The sequence below is a fragment of the Amblyomma maculatum genome, chromosome 6, assembly GCF_055883805.1.
Source record: "Amblyomma maculatum isolate TAMU_Amacu chromosome 6, ASM5588380v1, whole genome shotgun sequence".
NCBI classification, from domain to species: domain Eukaryota; kingdom Metazoa; phylum Arthropoda; class Arachnida; order Ixodida; family Ixodidae; genus Amblyomma; species Amblyomma maculatum.
This window is the reverse complement of record NC_139349.1, coordinates 39,412,223-39,430,028: the sequence shown is the minus strand read 5'-3', so window position 1 is coordinate 39,430,028 and position 17,806 is coordinate 39,412,223. Positions and strand designations below refer to the sequence as shown.

General features: G+C 46.0%; 1 protein-coding gene across 1 annotated transcript; it reads left to right on the top strand.

Moving 5' to 3' along the window:
• The first annotated feature begins 366 nt into the window (after window positions 1-366).
• Window positions 367-6,905, top strand: LOC146185589 (uncharacterized). Its single transcript, XM_084605561.1, has 4 exons — window positions 367-483; window positions 4,236-4,403; window positions 5,080-5,181; window positions 6,774-6,905. Exons 2-4 carry the CDS (start codon window positions 4,266-4,268, stop codon window positions 6,846-6,848), a joined length of 315 nt encoding a protein of 104 aa, XP_084461687.1. The 5' UTR covers window positions 367-483; window positions 4,236-4,265; the 3' UTR covers window positions 6,849-6,905.
• The last annotated feature ends 10,901 nt before the right edge of the window (window positions 6,906-17,806 follow it).

Genomic DNA, 17,806 nt, shown 5'->3' with positions numbered 1-17,806 from the left:
CTACTACTGTTGTACTGCTGTTGTACTAGCGCTGCTGTACTGAAAGCGCTCGCATTTTGGCGCGATATAGCCATAACTTGTTGAACCATAGCGCTAAGCGTAATCGCGTTCTGAAAATTAAAAAAGAAAAAAACACCGAAAATTAGGGAACCAGCTTAACAGTAACCATCATTCAGTTTTCCTCTTATATCCACCGGCAGTGGTAGATCTGTACCAAAAAATTTGTCTTCGTATCTAAAAAAAAAAGCCTGTTTTGAAAACAAAAAGTGTTGGTCTCCTTTAAATACCTGCTACAGCTATGATTACTGTGCACTGAGGATGACTGCCGCTCTTTTGAAATGCAAACATGAGCACACACCGTGCAGCCTCACCGACGAGTTGCTGGTGGGCCACCAGTCGGCCGTGGACGAGACTTTCGGCCAGCTGCACCTCAACACCCACTACGTTCTCTCAGTCAACGGCTTCCTCAACGCCTTGCAGGTGGTACGTTAAGGAAACGCCTATTCTTCCCCCGTTTTATCGGCGCCGTCGCGTTCTTGGTCAGGCCACGGACCCTGTCTGCCTGCCGTCTACCGTCGGCGGTACATTAGAGTGCGAGCGCTGAACACGACAACGCGCAGCAGTGGACGACGAACGAACCTATATTCGTTTTTAGGACATCCAGAAACGTGTTCTATCAATAAACTGCGGGCAAGGCGAGAAACACCGAGATGCAACTAATGACAACCGGCGTCCGTATTGCCCTGACGAACGTACATCCGCAACCATGGGACGTTCGATATGAGAACTTGGGGAAGGCATGGAGGCGGTTTCTAGGGGAAATACACGCCCAAAACTTAAGCTTGCGCAGGACGAGCCTGGTAGCGTGATATCACACGTGCGGATGGCCTTCGACATCTGCAAAGCTGTAAAAGTCAGTTCCGCCATTTTTCAACTTTGCGGCCTCATCACGCCTTCCACAAGCAATGGGCTGCCATCATGTAGTGCTATTCACCGTGTAAGCAGTGGAAAGAGATTGGCGCTAAGATTTGGAATAGACATAAATTTATTGATTAGCGGCGTGAAAGAGTGATGGATGAGCTGGAGAGATTAGACATGCGCGAGTAATATTCAGCCCATTTTCTAAATTAGCTGCGATGTTCCCGTCGTAGTTCTGTACACGAAATGGTTTCTTGCGTAGTTGGAATTCACCTTGCCACTCGGGTCTCGTGTGCTCGTTGACAACAAGAACGAAAGCGCAGGATGTCAGAGTCACCCGTTGACCACGCCCAAGGCCGGTTAAAATTGAATAGCCTTAAATATGTTCTATGAGGAATGCCTTGAACGAATTAAATTTTTTCAGTTCGTGCGCACTGCACTGCCCTTCGAATCGCTTTCCGATCGTGACACTTTCCAGGTGCTCAAAAGGGCGCCTTCGTTTTTGTTTTTATTTTTTTGTTTTTGTTGGCCGTCAAAAAATACAGTATTTACATTACGCTTACATTTTGTTGCAGTGTATCAGTTCACATGACCACAGAAAAAAAATATACATGCGAAAATCAGAAACTCCGAACATATACCGTACCATTTGTCGCGACCTTCTAAAGTCTAAACCTCAGCGCGCAAGGACTCTGCCTGCGCATCGCTGAAACTGTGCTCGAGTGTGTTTCAACCAGGAAAAATAATTAAAATATATGTCAAACTCGTGCAATGCTCACCAATGTCATCTAGCGGCACCTTTCAAATATCCCTCCTCTATTTTTTTTTTTTTTTTTTTTTTGCTAGTTGAAAGCCCGTTCAAACATTCATTAATGCTCTTGAAAATATACGGATGGGAACAGATGTGTGGCAGTAAAAATAGAAAAAAAAAATTTACCGAAGGACGCGGGCGTAAGAGGAAGCAGCAAACCTTGTCGCACCAGAGCGCACGGCGTCGGTAGCGCAGATTCGCGTTGCAATCTGCGCTTGCCTTCCGAAAGCGCAACTTTGCATTTCGGCCACCAAGGCAAACACTCCGACGTGTGCTGACAACAGTGGCTTACGGAGAAGCTGCTATGAAACGGCGCACCGCATCGTGCTGTGCGTCTGCCTCCCAGAAGACTCCGCCGACGTAGCTAGGTTTGTGCAAACATCCCACCGCTGCGTTTCAACCTGATAAACACTGAATTAGCATATTCGTGGCGCTGCGTGTAGCTGATTGTCGTGAAATACTGGGGAAGCCCCTCGGCTTCCTGTTTTCTCAATGCTTGTACGCTATATACGCGATTTCAGGTTAGCGACGAAAATGAAATGGCCCGCGAAGTATGCAAGATCTGAGGTGTAGAATTACCCAAATAGCATAGTTTGTCCTTATTAAGTGAAGAAAACGTACACCTATGGCCATCTTCCACCGGATGTTGCCTGAGTTTTGCAAACGGCCTTATTTTATTCGGAGGAAGAGAGCACGAACGGATAGTTCAGCGAACAGTCGATTAAAACGATCAAAAGAGGGAGCCACTGTGTTGAAGTCACGAGCACAGTGCAGTGCAGTTACAGAGTTAATTATATACTTTATCTGCACACATTAAAGGATGCACGACGTGGGCAACGTTATCTGTTGCTTCATGTTCGTGTTGCTGTATTCGCTTGTGAATTGCCATGTAAGAGACGCGCTACATGGACGCAAAATTCTAAAGGTGCATAAAGACTGAGTTCCTAAACATTTGTATCGGTGAACAAAAAGAGCAGCAACGGCACACCCTGAGAGAGCGCCTAGAAAGCACACAGCCCTTATTGAAGCTGAAAGGATGACCCAACTCTCAGGATTAAAAAGGACACTGTAAATGCTGGGCATTCTAATGATAAGGGCAAAAAAGTAACGAAAGAGGAGGAAAGGGGACACAAGTCATATGGACCTTAAAAATGTCATGCCATGGTCAGAGGAGCACTTTCGGTTTTCTCGATGTTGCCTTGAAGGGCTGAGAGATGCATTACAGTATAAAATGGCTTGATAGCTGCAGCCATGGCTCTGGCCAATAAAACATTAAACTGTAAATATCGCTGGGCCGATTTTGTTCTTTCCATGTTATATGACTATACGCTCAATAAAAACCTGTACAACAAAACACTCCCCAAGCGCCAGGCCAAAGCACGGCGTAAGCTCCAAACTAACACTTATTTAGATTACCCATTATGTACAGTATATTCGGAATGACTGTGTTCAGACAAATGTAAAACTTGTGATACCAAAGCCGATCTAATTTTTTTTTTTTTTATCTGGAACTGTCCATGGTCCCTACCCGTGAATCACTTCATACGCGACTCTGATCACTGGGGGGCTGTGCTGCTCAGACCCGACCTAGGGACACAGATCAATCTCCAACTGGCTGAAAATTTCGCCGCTGCCCAAGGATAGCCGCCATCGTATAAGTGAAGGGAGCTAGCCTTTGTCAAAAGTATAGAGGCCAAGGAAGAGGAATGCGCTTGCTGCATTCTTGGAAGTTCTACCTTTCGGAGGAATAAGGACGAGAGTTCCCTTCAGAATGAAGCAGCTTGGAACATAGTAGATTCATAAGCCACAAAGCACGGTCCAGAATCATATCCGTATGCCTCTTACCTTTTGTCGAAAGCTGCACAAATAAAACTAACAGCGCTTGTGAGGACTCTTTGTGTGAAATGAGCTTCGACCCCTTCCAATCGCGCGAGCACTTCCTGGCGTAATCACGATCGCAATCATCATCACCATCCTCATCATCAACGTCCTCATTTTTGATCGCTGCAAAACTAAAGCTGCTCCCACTTCAGCTGCATTCAGTCAATCCTGCCTCTCTCCGAACGATCAGCATATTCTTGCACACTTATCTCAGGTACCCACTTGAGTTTCGTGTGAATTCGCATGTAAGTCAGGCCGTTTCAGTAAAAGGCCGACGTTTGACTCTTTTCGGAATTCAAAATGAAATAAAATTAAATATCCTGCTATTGCCGATTATTTGTTCTCGATATCAGCTGGATATTATTAACTCGCGTTTTCTTTGACACCCATTCTACTCTCTTCCTCTTAATTGCCCTGGTAGGAGAACACTCATGTCGATATTATTCGTATCATCCTACATTTAACATTCTGTAAGCACAGGAAGGACAACGCACTGTGTATTGGGCTCATTCAGTGTTTTTATTTGTGGTTTCAAATTTTCGCGACATTTTCGTGCCCCGAGCAACGGCTGTCGGTTAGTGCATCCTTGCTGCCTCGTTCCTTTCGTTCCCCATCTTGCGTGCAGCTGGCTGGCTTTGGCAACTTCTTCACGTACATGATCTTCGGCGTGGGCTCCAAGTCGCAGCACTTCTTGTACGCCTGCTGCTTCGGCTACTCGCTCAACGGGCTCCACTTCCTGCTCACGGGACTCGGCTCGCAGCACGTCGCCGAGGTGCTGCCCATCACCATCTACGTGAGTACGCCTCTTCCCTCTTTCAACGAAATTAACCCTAAGCTCAGCACGAAGGTCGTACACGTGTTCTGTGCGATGCCACTGCACGTTCAGGAACCTCAGATTGTCAAAACTGCGAGCGTCAGAGCCCTTTGCTAAGGCATCCCTCATCGCGTGCAACGCTTTTGGACGCTAAATCACAATACGACCGTAAATCCCCTTTTTCTTTGCTTTCTTTCAGTCCGTTCTACATCCTTTCTCTCGAAGGCGCGACCGGGTGTCCACTCAAATTGCTGTCCTTTCCTTTCGTGACGAAAACTTATCAACTCCTTTCTTCCTGTCTCTCTAGACGGGAAGTCCCACACATAACCGTGTTTTCCGATCGGTTCCCTTCAACCCTCAGAAAGGTATTGCGTGTGCCGAGAGGGAGGATATAGACAGAGAGTGAGAGATTTATTCACTAAAATAAAGTTGTAATACTAAGTCCAGGTAGTAAAATATTTTGTAATCGTGGTCAATGGACATAGAGAAAGAGTGTGTTGAAAATTGCATGAAAAAGTGAAGCAAGGACTCTGTGTGGCCGGTGGGTCGGGGCTGTGATAGGTAGACTACGTATACAGTGCTCTCCGTTTTGATAAGACCACGTTCTTTTTATTACCATTGTCCTTTTTTTCACGCGCAACCCTTTCTTCCGCAGTACAAGGTGTTCCAGGCGAGCGCGATGAGCATGTACTTCCTGGGATCTGTGGCCGTGATGACATACGACCTTCCTGGGATGCCCGACTCCTTCTGCGGAATGGTGAGTGTGCGCCGGAGGTGCTGTTTCGTTCCCCGCGGCTATTGGCACGGGTAATATATGTTTCACGCACGTGCGATTACGAAAACCTCGGAAATGTGCCATTCTTCCTTTTCGTTTTGTATGGCGTTATTCTATGGTGATGTATCTATATGCATATCTTCATGCATTTTTGCGAGCTCCATGAAAGCGTGTGGCCGTCCGCTACAGAAGATTTGTTACAGCTATGATTGTTGTATCTGTTTATTTTCATTAGCTTGAAATCACATGCTCCATTGCTAAGAGATATATAGAGGGAGACCTTGCAATGGAGTTCTGGATTGCTGTTCTAGGTTGGTGATCTGAGGCCGCAGCTCGGCGGGGTGTAGTGGTTATACCAACATGTGTGCCACCGGAAAAGGTCAATTGAGTTTGCAGCCGAAGAAGCTAGGTTTTATGCTGTGATACCACCAACAGGTTGCTGAGAGTAGCAGCCTTTATGTGCTTCTGGAGGCTGATTTACTTTACGATGGCGACAAAGCTCCGTACATAGGCTAAGCTGGCTAAATTTAGCGTCCAGTTATGAGGAAGCAATGCGTTCATTCTTTGCGAACACTGGCACGCTTTGTTGTTCATTCTTTCCTGATGAGATAAAAGCTGCGGAAACAACTGTCTGCTCATGTTGCATTTAGTTCCAGTTTGACGACAATTCGCATTAGTGTGGACCAATATTTTAATCAGAGCTAACGCGCTTTTCCATATGCACCGTATTGTAATATTATGTGCGCTTATTCTTGCTTTTTATTGCATCAGCGCAACAGCATTTGAAAGTTGTATTTAATTTACATTTAAGTATTCGTCCGCCCAGTCGTTACTTGCAAAGTCAGGGTCAACAGCGTAGTTAAATAAAGAAAGCGATGAATATTTACCTTTAGCCACGTGCGACGCTTATACTAAACACGGATAACTTAAGGTAATTTGCAGTAACATGCCTTTAAATTACGGTAAGAGGGCACTTTGTGGCGTTTAGGCACTGTCAATTTTCGTTTTCGATCGTGTGAGGAAGTATACTGGCAGCCAGCAAGTGGATCAGCTTCGACGACAGCTTAAATTTTTATTTGTAATGAAGACGTAAGAAAACGTGAAGCGCGAACCACGACAAGATGTGCGTCGTTCAGTCTCCAAGTTCTTCATGTCCCACCTTGTATTTCGCCGCGTTTAATGATGACCCACTGACTAGCCCTAGGTTCTATGCGACTGAGGAGCAAGAAAACCAGCATTATTTTACAATGAATTTTATTCATTAGAGCAATCACTTATTAGAGCGCAGCAATAATCATATTTTATTACTGCACTTTCTCTTTCATTCAGCCTTCTTTACATAGGAAGTTTCTTTTTTCAAGCAAATATGACCAGGCAAACACGCTTGACTAAATACAGTTTTCTAGTTAGCTCATTCATTCAGACAGTAAAGTGGTGCCTACTAAAGATCTCGGGTCCACGTCTACAGCTTGTAGTGCTCTAACGGCGACAAACCATTCAGCGACAAAGACGCAGCACTTAACAGGGTCACCCCGATGAACTTGACAGCGTCGATGCCTTCAAACTCTTTTCAGGCCACGGGGATGTTCACCGGTCTGCTTCACCTGGTGCACCTCATTTACGTGCTGATATACGTCCCATCGCCGTGACTTCACGGTGGCTAACGCCGCCATTACGACGTCTTCTTCCTCACCCCAACTATCCCCTCCATGTGTTATTGCTTCATATTCATTTATTGCGGCCTATCGAAGCCACTAACTATAACTACACTCATTTCAAAGCCAATAGTATATCTATTCGTTTATCCAATTTTGCCATGTTTTCTGCGCAATCGTGAATTTTGAGCTAGAAAATTAAGTTAAAACAATTCCGTTGCACGTATCTGAAGGTCCAGTCGTCACCATACGTACAAGAGCCTACAAAGATTTTGCAACACCAGAACGACGAAAAGCCACATTGCTTCACCTACTTGAATCGGTGCCATGTATTGGGCGATACAATGTGCATGTTGCGCAGGCAAGTGTGAAGCTCTCCATTCAGTTGTTCTCGTCTGCCTCCTTAGACAACAAAGAACCTAAGTTTTCTTGTAATTTGCGTGTGTGGAAAACACCTGCGGCTACCTGTACATGTCAGTATCTTTAATTGCCCTTGTAAAAATATGCAAAATAACGCGCGTAGGCACGGTAACGTTGGAACGTTTTATGCGCAATAACGTTGCTTCGTTCAGTGCTTACCGCAAAGCAAGAAGCGGTCACTTAGTATACTGGCCAGCAGGTCAGTGTAGTCACCATAATTTATTTTAATTACGTCGATGGGGGCGGCAGAAATTTAGGTGGGCGAATGAGATTAGGGAGTTTGCCGGGATCAAGCGGGTGCGGCTATAGCACAGGACCGGGTTAACTGCAGGAATATGGGAGAGAGTCCGAGAGACATTTGCGCTGCAATTGGGTGTAGTCGGGCTATCGAAGAGGGTCGATGTACTTGCTTTTGCTAGGTAATTCCGTATGCCTCATGTTGCCGCGTGTCCTATAGACACAGAAAAGTCTGCTCGTATTATGCGACTGGCGGTATGTATCTTGAGTTCTACATGACTGAACTTCATTTCTTCGCTTCAACGTATATAGAGTGTTATATAGGCACCATTGGCTTGAGCTGTATGAGGTTAAGCGAAACTTTACCTCCATTATAAACGATGTCAAAACATAAAATTCCGAAGGAGGAATAAAGAGGGAGTAGTTGCATATCGTGGGAGATTGTTTACAGTATATAATTTAGTGCAAAGTTTTTAACACCCCTTGCGTTCTTTAACGGGTTATTTCTTTATAAAGGTTTCTAAATTACAGCAGGCCTGATTGTTAGGCCATAACCATATCGCAAGACTGTTCATTAAGCTTACAGTCGATAATTTGTGTCAAGGTTTCTTTCTGAAGTAAAACAAATTGGAACCGGTAATGCGGTAGAGCCGCTTCTGCAACCTTGCCAGGCGCGACGCTTGTTGTCGCAACGCTCTGGCTGTGCAAGGTCGCACGCATCCTTGTCTAGCGGTCTGTACAAACGGCGCATATCTGCTTTCATCTGCAATGTTGACAACAGGAAGAAAGGCCGCAGCATCGAGCGCTCTTGCACACCTGGTGTTTGGAAACAGTGCGTCGAATTTACACCGGCTTAGTCACACTTGTCGGCTACTGCAAACATATTTTGCTGTGGAAAAAGCGATAGAATAACAACATACTCGGAATATTGGCATTGTTTCCCATACCCCTAGTGACATGCTCACTCTAAGGCCAAAATGGCTGAAACGGGACTGAGTGCGCACTTTAGTCCACGTGAAAAGCGATTAGTTCGTGGAAATACTAAATGTGGCTGATGTTCCTTTACAATTTGGCCCCAAAAATAGTAGCGCTAGCTCTTTCAGGTAACAATGGCTGTAGCAAAGCTGTTATTTTCTATAGAGGAAGAACGTATATCTCGTCACACTTGACCTTTTAAGCTGGTGATAGCGTCGGCGACAGTAAAGTTACAACTGAAACGAATATGCGGCCACTATGTTCATTTCCGCCTTTCAAGGATGCCATTATCATACTCCTGACTGTTGCCTGGGCGTCTTGACGTATAGAAGCAAACATTTTTGTTCTTTTATTAGAATGGGGAGTGAGCTCTTTCAACTCGAGAAATGCAGTGTTCCACATATCGCAGCTGCTAGTCTGATGGCATTGGCCGCTGCTCAGCATCCAAAGTTTAATTTCAAATGAACGGACACAAGCAGGGCTGTAGGTCTGCCAGTTTCTGGGGTGGAAAGAAAGGAAACGGAAGACGGTGGATGAGAAAGTTATTTTATACTGGCGTATGCAGTTCAGCGCAGCTCATACGAGCGATGAAGAGCAGCTAAGGAATGCCTTGCAAGTCATTCGCAGCACGAATTACACTTAAGTACGCGCGTGTGATATGGAGGCGTAATAGAGATGCTACTTAATTAGGAGAGATCAGGAACGATCATTGTCAATATAACTGATAGCACTTCTTGAGTCCCCTTGCGTGTTTATTAGGGGCACGCGAATATTACTGTTATATACCCGGTCGAACACGAACAGTGTAGATTCACGACCGAATCGAATACGAATATTGTGGCTAAAAACAACCGATTACGAATCAAACAGTGATAAAATTTAATCGAATACGAATGGAATATTTGCACCGATATTTGCTACTTGTGAGAATATTATTCTTAAGAATCAAGAAATCGGGCGAAACTTGAAAGCGCCAGCGGCAGTGCCCTGGCACAGGGTTAAAAAGCATGAGAGTAAAGCTATATGAACATCAAGGTACACGTATACGGTTAAAGTTACCTCTTAGTATTCACGCACAGACCAGGGCAACATGGAACCATGGCACAGGATAAGACGTAGGTAAGAGCTTAAGTATGAGTCAGGGCCTCCAAGTTCGGGCATCAAGGCAGGGCTGTCTGACACCCTGCTGCGCCGTTTAGACTTTGAGGCTATGTATGAGCATTGCGAACGCCACCAAACCAAACCCCGCGCCTACTAATTTGGAAATTAATTTCATTCGATCCGCTTCGAATGATTTTGAACATGCACCATTTGATTTGTTCGTACAATCGAATTGGAGGTTATTCGATTCGCTATTCGAAATTTTAGGAAACACCCCAACTCTTTATTGCTTTTTCACACACATGGCTGCAGTGGCAGACAGCTGCAGCACAGCAGAATTTGTTTGAAAGCAGTCAAGCCCACCATGCCCCAGGGCCGCGGCTGCAAGCACGGAAAGCGGCGAATTCACACTCACTTGCTCTTGGAAACGGGGCCAATGACGATGACGATAACGCAGTCGCTGCCCACGCTAGACGCCAATTTTGTCATGTCTGAACACTACATGGTGTGTTCCAGTTAGGGTTAATGCTTAGCTCTCTTACATTTCGTTAATTTGGTACAGAATGCAGCCCGGCGGTCTTCAACATGCCGATTATTGTACACTCATTACCACGACGACACGAATGTATGGTTCAATGAATGAATGAAAAAAAAAAAAAACATTTTCTTGTTGCCCATTAGCCAGTGCTGTCGTGAACAGCCAGATCATATGGCTTATCTCGCCAGCTTATATAGATAAGAGAGGCATCGTGATCACCATAGCCTGCGTTCCTGAATCTGCGTACTACTTAATGCCTGGCGCCACTTTATGATGGTTCCTACCTAAGTTTAAAGCGACGGCTGAGGGCAAATTGAAGCTGGCCTGCGACTTTATAGCATACCGCATCCTTATCTTGGCAACTATTCCTTCATCTCATCTTTCTTGTAGAAACATAAATACGGGCGCGGCACCACTCGCCAAATTAGAAAGTAAACTATCGTCTATATAACCAGAAGTTTTCATTCGTGCACATAATTTATCGCACATAAATGCGCATTTTGCTGACTGAAAAACGTCAGCCTATATACAAAAGGACCAACGTGACTGATTTTTGCTCTGAAAGAAAAACATTGCGTAGAGTTGGTTCCAGTATCCCTCAATTTTAGCGAAGCGTGTTTTAACTGATGATGAACTGCATGGATACTTTGAAATGTATCCGTGGTTATAGCACTTCCTGATATATCCGTGCTACCTGCTTGCTTTGATCGACGAAATAAATTTGTTGTTTCATATATGTTCAAGACGTTTTCTAACGAAGAGCTGCTCATTGTGATGGACGATAGTGAATTCCCCACGAGGCTTAACAGCAATATTTCGCAGTATACCGATGTCCAAATTAGGCAAACATGATTTTTTTAAAAGACGTAGTATCCTATTCCCAGTAAAACTGAGCTCTGTTGACAATCGCGTGGTCTGGTCTGGAGTATCATTTCGTTCTCTTTAATTATATAGTAAAACTAATTGTCTGACATTTTAATTACGGTTTGAAGACGAAATCGAGGTAGAGACGCTCGCTCATGCTCATCGCCTAGACGAATGCTCCATTGAAAGCTTCGCCTCAAATGTCAGATAGTTCCCACCCGTGAAAATAACTTCTGCTTCTATGAGCTATTTTGGAGCAGGGAAATATTTTCACAGACTTTATTTTCCCTTTCACGCAGGGCTTCTCAGCTAAGATAATGATTGCGCCTCCTCCTTTAGTGCTCCCAAGATACCAGTTGACCAAATGTGAAAATGTCAAGAAATAAGAACGAACTGTTCGGCGTTTTAGCAGTCTTAATATAATCTCTCATTCGTGTTCTCAGACTTAAAATTCTAGCATGCTATAGCGAGTGTTATCAAGGCTCAGATAGTCTGTCGTAGAACATCAGCGGAAATACCACAGTAGCGTACACAAGATGGGGCAATCAAGTTTGCTTTTGAAATGTGGTGATATCTGGTTATTTTGCAGCTGCAAAAAGCGTACAATTGTCAGCATATTTGCCTTCAAAACACTGCCCAATTTTGTGCATAGTTAGCAGCCCTCGAAATCATAGCTAGACGTTCTTGCTTCAACCCTGCCCAGTTTCCATGCACATCGCTGTAATGGCGCTGTCATCACGACCCAGATTATCGGCCGCATCCAGGCAGAGACCCACACCGAACAAAATATGCGGCATCGGTAGTGGGGACGACATGGGTCCTCGCAGTAGCTGCTGAATGTTCTTCGGAGTCATATGGCCCATCTAATGGCTGCGTTCCGCGGATGCATCGTGATTGCAGCGTGCCACTCAACGGGTCAATGCGCACAGGATTCCAAGCGACGCGAAAGCGCGCAATTGAGTGCCGTAAATCATAGATATATGTTAACGCGGAAGAGGGACAATGCCTGGAATGCCCCCGCCTGTACCAAGTAGTTCGGATGCTAGCTCGTTACGTGGATGCGGCTTTAGTGAAGCGGCATGCGCATATGAATGAAAAGCTGCGGCCTCGATATATGGCCAACTCCCACGGCAGCGGAAGTAGTTCTCGTATATACAAATGCGTTACTGTCACGTCTCATGTTTTCCTGCTGCACATATTGCATTAAACGCATACTAAACATCTGAAATTCCTTTTAAACTGCTTCAGGAGATGTTCACCATGTCTTACGGGTGATTTGACGCGGCGAAGGTGTGGTAATAGCTGTTAGTTTGTCAGGCACTTTTCATTTTCTCTATGTCCTCTTGGGATATTCTAGCCTTACTTCAGCAATTGATAAAACTCGCAGTTCTCAAAACACAAAGACATAATGAAAAGTACAACACGCAGCTCGTATGGCGCTCTCTTTATTCCATTCTTGTGCTTCGAGCTCTACGGGTTTCGTCAGGTGCAACAACACTATTGTCCATTTGCAATATCTCTGTTGTACTAGGCGAGAAAATAACAACATCATTTAGTACACCAAGCACGACTGCCACTTCAGACCTGCTAAAACCGTATCCATCATACGTAGGAATGTGGCCGGCTCAGAGCAAAGACTAATCGGAAGCACCTTAAACTCGTATAGGCCGTCGGGCGTCACAAATGCAGTTTGTATGATCTGGGGTACAAATTTTTAAAAATGATTTTTTTTTCTTTTAGAATAGCGCTCCCTCCGACATAGCATGGTCAGGGGTGGTGGTGTGCATAAACCTGTTAATCAGTGTTAACTATAGAAGGGGCTTCTTCACTACTGCTGAGTAAACTTTTCAGATATGACAGACTTTTTAATAACTTAAAGCTTTGTAGGCCACCACGAGTAATATTCATACCAGTGTTTATATTCTAAACTGCCATTCTCATCACTGCTGCCGCGCTAGAAATTTAGGCGTCGCAAATGAGAGTAAACGAGAACTCGATGGAGGCGTAGATGGGCTCAGCCTTGGTAAGTGTGAGGCTGGCATACACGAATACACATTCATTGAATCCGCATCTGCTCCGTGCAAGCACTGCACCAAGATCAGTACCACTGTAACCCGCGTACTTAATCCGGGGGGGGGGGGGGGGGGGCGCAGAGTTGAAATAGCACAAAACGAAAGTGACCGCGACGAAGTGGCACAAGGTGTAGGCGTCGTCGCATGCAGGTGAGCAAGCTTAAAAACTGACATTCATGGCAGGCTGTTGAGCCAAATGGTGCGCCAGTTGATGCAAAGTTGCGAGTAAAATTCCTAAAATAAGAGCAGAGCCTACAGGGATCTGCGTATAGTCTCTTGGTGGAGGAAGGTTTGGAAAACACAGTCGCGCACGAAACTTGGAGAAGTCGGGGCGCACGTCGTTTTTTAACTCAACGTGGCCTAACATCGTGAGCTCACGGACAGCAAATGTGAACTTTTTAAGTTTAACTGCAGAGTCGGCGTTGGTCAGAAAGGTCAAGACAGGCCCGAGGCGACACAGATGCGACTCGAAGTCGGGCGAAAAGATGACTATATCGTCCTGATAGCACAGGCACGCCATCCACTTGAGGCCACGTAAAAGTGTGCTCATCATTCGCTCGAAAATAGCAAGAAAATTGCATAAGCCGAATTGCGTGCCAGTAAACCCGTAGAGGCCGTCAGGGGTCACAAATGCGGCCCTGGCACAATCTGAAGTCAATAACCAGAGCGCAAATCGAGCGAAGAGAGCTCCGTTCCTTGGAGGCAGTCCAGAGCGTCATCAGTGAGGAGCAGAGAGAAGGTAGACGTCTTTTCTCACATTATCGTTAGTGCGACAGTCATCGACGGAAAATCGAACGGAGCCTTCCTTCTTTTGGAGCGAAAGCTTCACTGGGCTAGCTGCGGCGCGTTTCGCTTACGCCGGTGTTTGGCCTTCATCCGCGTGCCTATAGCTGCGTCTGCTCGCCACACGGTTCTTTTGCACGGAGCGGGCGGCGCCCCATTTTTCTCCGCTGCTTCATTTCTTCTACATCGCAAACTTGCTTCTTCTTTCTCACGCACCTTGAAAACTTCATTCGTACCGGTACGTATGGCCGGTCTCCGCGGAGCTCCACGCGTGACGTCATCACTTAGCTATATGCCTCTCACTGCGCATACGTGGTCCTCTTCTGCTGCTGCGCCGCAGCGGGGTACTATATAAGCCATGGAGCAGACGCTCACTTGCGAAGGCTTATACCTACGCTGAGAATTGCGGCGAGTCTGTAGTGCTATGCCATTGATGAGGCAACAAAGCGTAGTGCGAGTGTTCGCTACGGCTCACCTACAAGCCGAATCTATCAACATCATGCCAACATTGCTCGCCGTGAAGAAGTGGCACGCAGGAAAAATGAAGCTGAGAGAGCTAAACGAGCGACGGAAACTCCTGAAGAGCGAGAATAAAGACTTGCAAAATGACGACGCAAGGTGGCGGAAAAGAAGGTGCGACAAGAACAACACAATTAGGTCGCATCCACGTCTACTACAGCTTTCGCTTTTTATATTCTGACTTAACTGAGTTAAGCTACTACCATGTTTTTACGAGGTTGTAGAACCGGTGAGCTTAGTCCATGGGCTGTTAGAGGGCTACAAAACTCCGCTTTGAAATATTTGGACCACCTGTTCTTCAACACCTCGTCGTTCTGTGGGGGAGCACGATATGGACGCTGTCGAAGAGGCGCAACACTGGTGTCAATGTGGTGCTAGACAGTCGACGTGCGCCCCATACCTTGTTGGCGGCATTCGTATAGGTGGAGTGAAACTTTTCAATAAGCGCAGGAAGCTGTGTTCGCCGAGGTGAAAGAGTGGCGTTAATAGCGCAAAGGAATAGGTCGGTTGACAGCGGGACAGGCGCAGGAGTAGGCGGGCCGAATGTGTCAACGTCGAATGGCGGGTATTCTGCGGCGGCATCGTGGTTGAAAACAGAATCGAAATGCTGCACGCTGCCGACGCATGCGTCGCGGCGCAAAGCGAAAGGGCTTGCAAGAGGGGTCCAGAACCACAATGCGATGAGGCCTGTGGATATGGTGGGCAAAAAAGTATGAGGCGGCGTGAAGACGACACTTGCATCGCGAATAGAATCACAGAAGAGAGGCACAATCATGAAATAGCAGGCAGGACTATCGCTGCTATTGGCGGCAAGAGGTTTAGCAGAAAAAGAGGCATCGCAATGTTTAGCGTCAGGTCCAGAAATGGGAATCGTAGACAGAGCGCGAGAGCAATACAGAGGGCAGCATAGAGTGAGATCTCGCGGAACCTGCAAATGCAGCTCGCAGCCTTGACCGCCTAGTAAAGAGCAGAGACATTAGTCTGCCAACCAAGATCCGTATAACTCGTGGTATGGTCTCTCCAGTTGTGATGTATGGATGCGAGAGGAGCGCCGAAGAATTGACGCGTTTGAATTGTGGTGCTGGCGGAGACTCTTGAGAGTTCCTTGGACTGCCAGAAGATCAAATCAGCCGGTATTGTCGACCATAAACCCTGACTGCTCATTGGAGGGTCAAATTCTAAAGTTAAAGCTCAGCTACTTTGGTCATCTGATGAGAAGAGAGGAGTCGCTGGAGAAAGATTTGATGTTGGGAAAGGTTGAGGGTCGCCGGAGAAGGGGTAGGCAGCGAACGCGATGGTTAGATGGCATCCTCGAGGCACTGCAGATGAAATTATGTGATGTTAGGAAGATAGTGAGAGACCGGAAAGCGTGGCGTGATATGGTCCATAGGGTCACGAAGAGTCGGACACGACTGAACTGAACTGAACTGAACTTTAGACAAACTGACGCCATCTCCGCAGAGGAAGGACGGTCGTGTCCCAACCAATGCTGTGGTGGCGCCACAATGCTACTTAATATGCAATGTTACTTGATGGGCTGTTGCTGTCGCCTTGGCAAGCTTCACTGTCGGGCGCTGTTGGAGTTTCGCTACCATTCACTGAGTTGTCATGAGCGGTTGATAGATTGGTCGCATAGATTAGCAACATCGTGCAGATCGAGCTAGGGTGAAGGATGCCGAACGTGACTGAACAAGTGGCCAGGGCTCGCAGGTGGAGCAAAGGTCGTCACGTCTAGCTACAAGCGTCTACCCTGAGCGGTGGATAAACATATCGTAAGAAGCTAGCGATCACCGAGGTATGGGCGCGCTGATTGCAACTCGTTCGTGAAATATGACAAGATACTCAAGTACGGGTTTTACTAGCCTTAGTGGTGCATGCACCACACAAACACGCCAGGTGGACTAGCCTAATGAGAAACCCGGAAAGTATAAACCACAAAACAGTCATTATCGAAAGCGCGAGGGAAAAGCTACTAGCGCTCGATCATCCTCCGTTTTACAGCATTACACTTTTACCATTCAAAAGGAGTTTATCAGTTCTCGTCGTTTCCATAACGTTCATTCTAAAATTTTCAATGGGGTTAGAACAAACTTGAGAAGCATGAGACCTCACAACGTTTCATTTGTGCAGGAGATAAACTAAAACCGAAATTCAGCGTGAAAACTTGCTCGGTTATCTGTACAATTACATTAAAACAAAGAACGCGACTTCTCCCACTGAGCCTGCACAGGCCACAATTTTTGGCGGCACCAGCTGGCAGCATTCCCGTCTCCCAATACCAACTTCGTTGCAGTGCAAGAAATATACAGCTTCGATACAATGCGCTACAACTAAGCTTCCATAATCCCCAAAAAGCGCGCCCTCTGACGAATCTTTTTCAACACTGAGAAACTCGTACTGACCGTTGGATCTTGGATGTTGCATATAGGTTCGCTATTCCCTTCCCTCCTGCGATTTCCCTACATGTTCAATATCTTGCTTGTCTGAAAGCGCCACCTTAATGCAGAACGATTATTTTACACTACTGACTATATAATTAGGAATATCGCTTCTCACTACGCCCCCCAATCCTCCCTTTTAATTCCCGAGGAAACCCTTGCTTTCCGCTGTAAACAGAATGACGAAAAGAGTTTCGTAATCTTTTGAAGACGCTGCAGCATCCAGAAGGACAAGATTAACTTAATGATATCCGCACGAAACAAGAAATGATCCAGGATTCAGTTCTTCTTGCTTGCACTCCTTGTTTTGTTCGCGATCATATTCGCGCCAATTTCGTAAGCTCCCAGCCTTGGCTACGGGAACCTTCAGTTTTTTATCCCAAATCCTTGAAGCTGTGATGGAAGACTGAGTCAAAGGAAGACTGGCGGAACAAACAGATTCCTTCCTGTGAACCAATTATTTATTTATTTGAAAAGTGTAAGGGTATATATTAGCTTTACAAAGCATATTTTAAAAATACGTTGCAGAAACTTCTACGCTGCCTGTCTGTGAACTGCGAAGGCATTCGTTTTGATACGGCTCAAATCACTATGCACACAACCACGCAATTAGCTGATTTTAAAATGTTATCAAGTCCATGTTTTTGTTGTGGCGGTTTCGAGAGCGCGCCATTGTCGAGAGGCTTCCCACATCTGTTACTGGCGTCATGTTCCTTCCCGAGGAGATCCTCTACTGTGGGTGCTGGTCGCTTACGACTACCCACCTTGTCTAGCATGACACGTCATATCAGCATGGCAGCGGCACACCGACTATCTACGCGTGTTTCGCACTCAGTGGGCAAGGACCTTACATATATTGCAATCTGGCTGAGGCATAGCCAAACAATGCTTCCCATTAAAACGTATGTGTTCTTGAATTTCGGTGCACGATAAAGAGGCTCATATGGCCGAAATTATTTGGGAGGCCTTTGCTCAACGTCCACTCATGCCCCTGCACTGTTTCTT

Bases quoted from the DNA above. Each gene is read 5' to 3' on its own strand.
- LOC146185589 (XM_084605561.1), top strand. From the start codon at position 4,266: ATGATCTTCGGCGTGGGCTCCAAGTCGCAGCACTTCTTGTACGCCTGC. The intron at 4,404-5,079 runs GTGAGTACGCCT...TTTCTTCCGCAG, and splicing joins TGCTGCCCATCACCATCTAC to TACAAGGTGTTCCAGGCGAG. The intron at 5,182-6,773 runs GTGAGTGTGCGC...AACTCTTTTCAG, and splicing joins CCGACTCCTTCTGCGGAATG to GCCACGGGGATGTTCACCGG.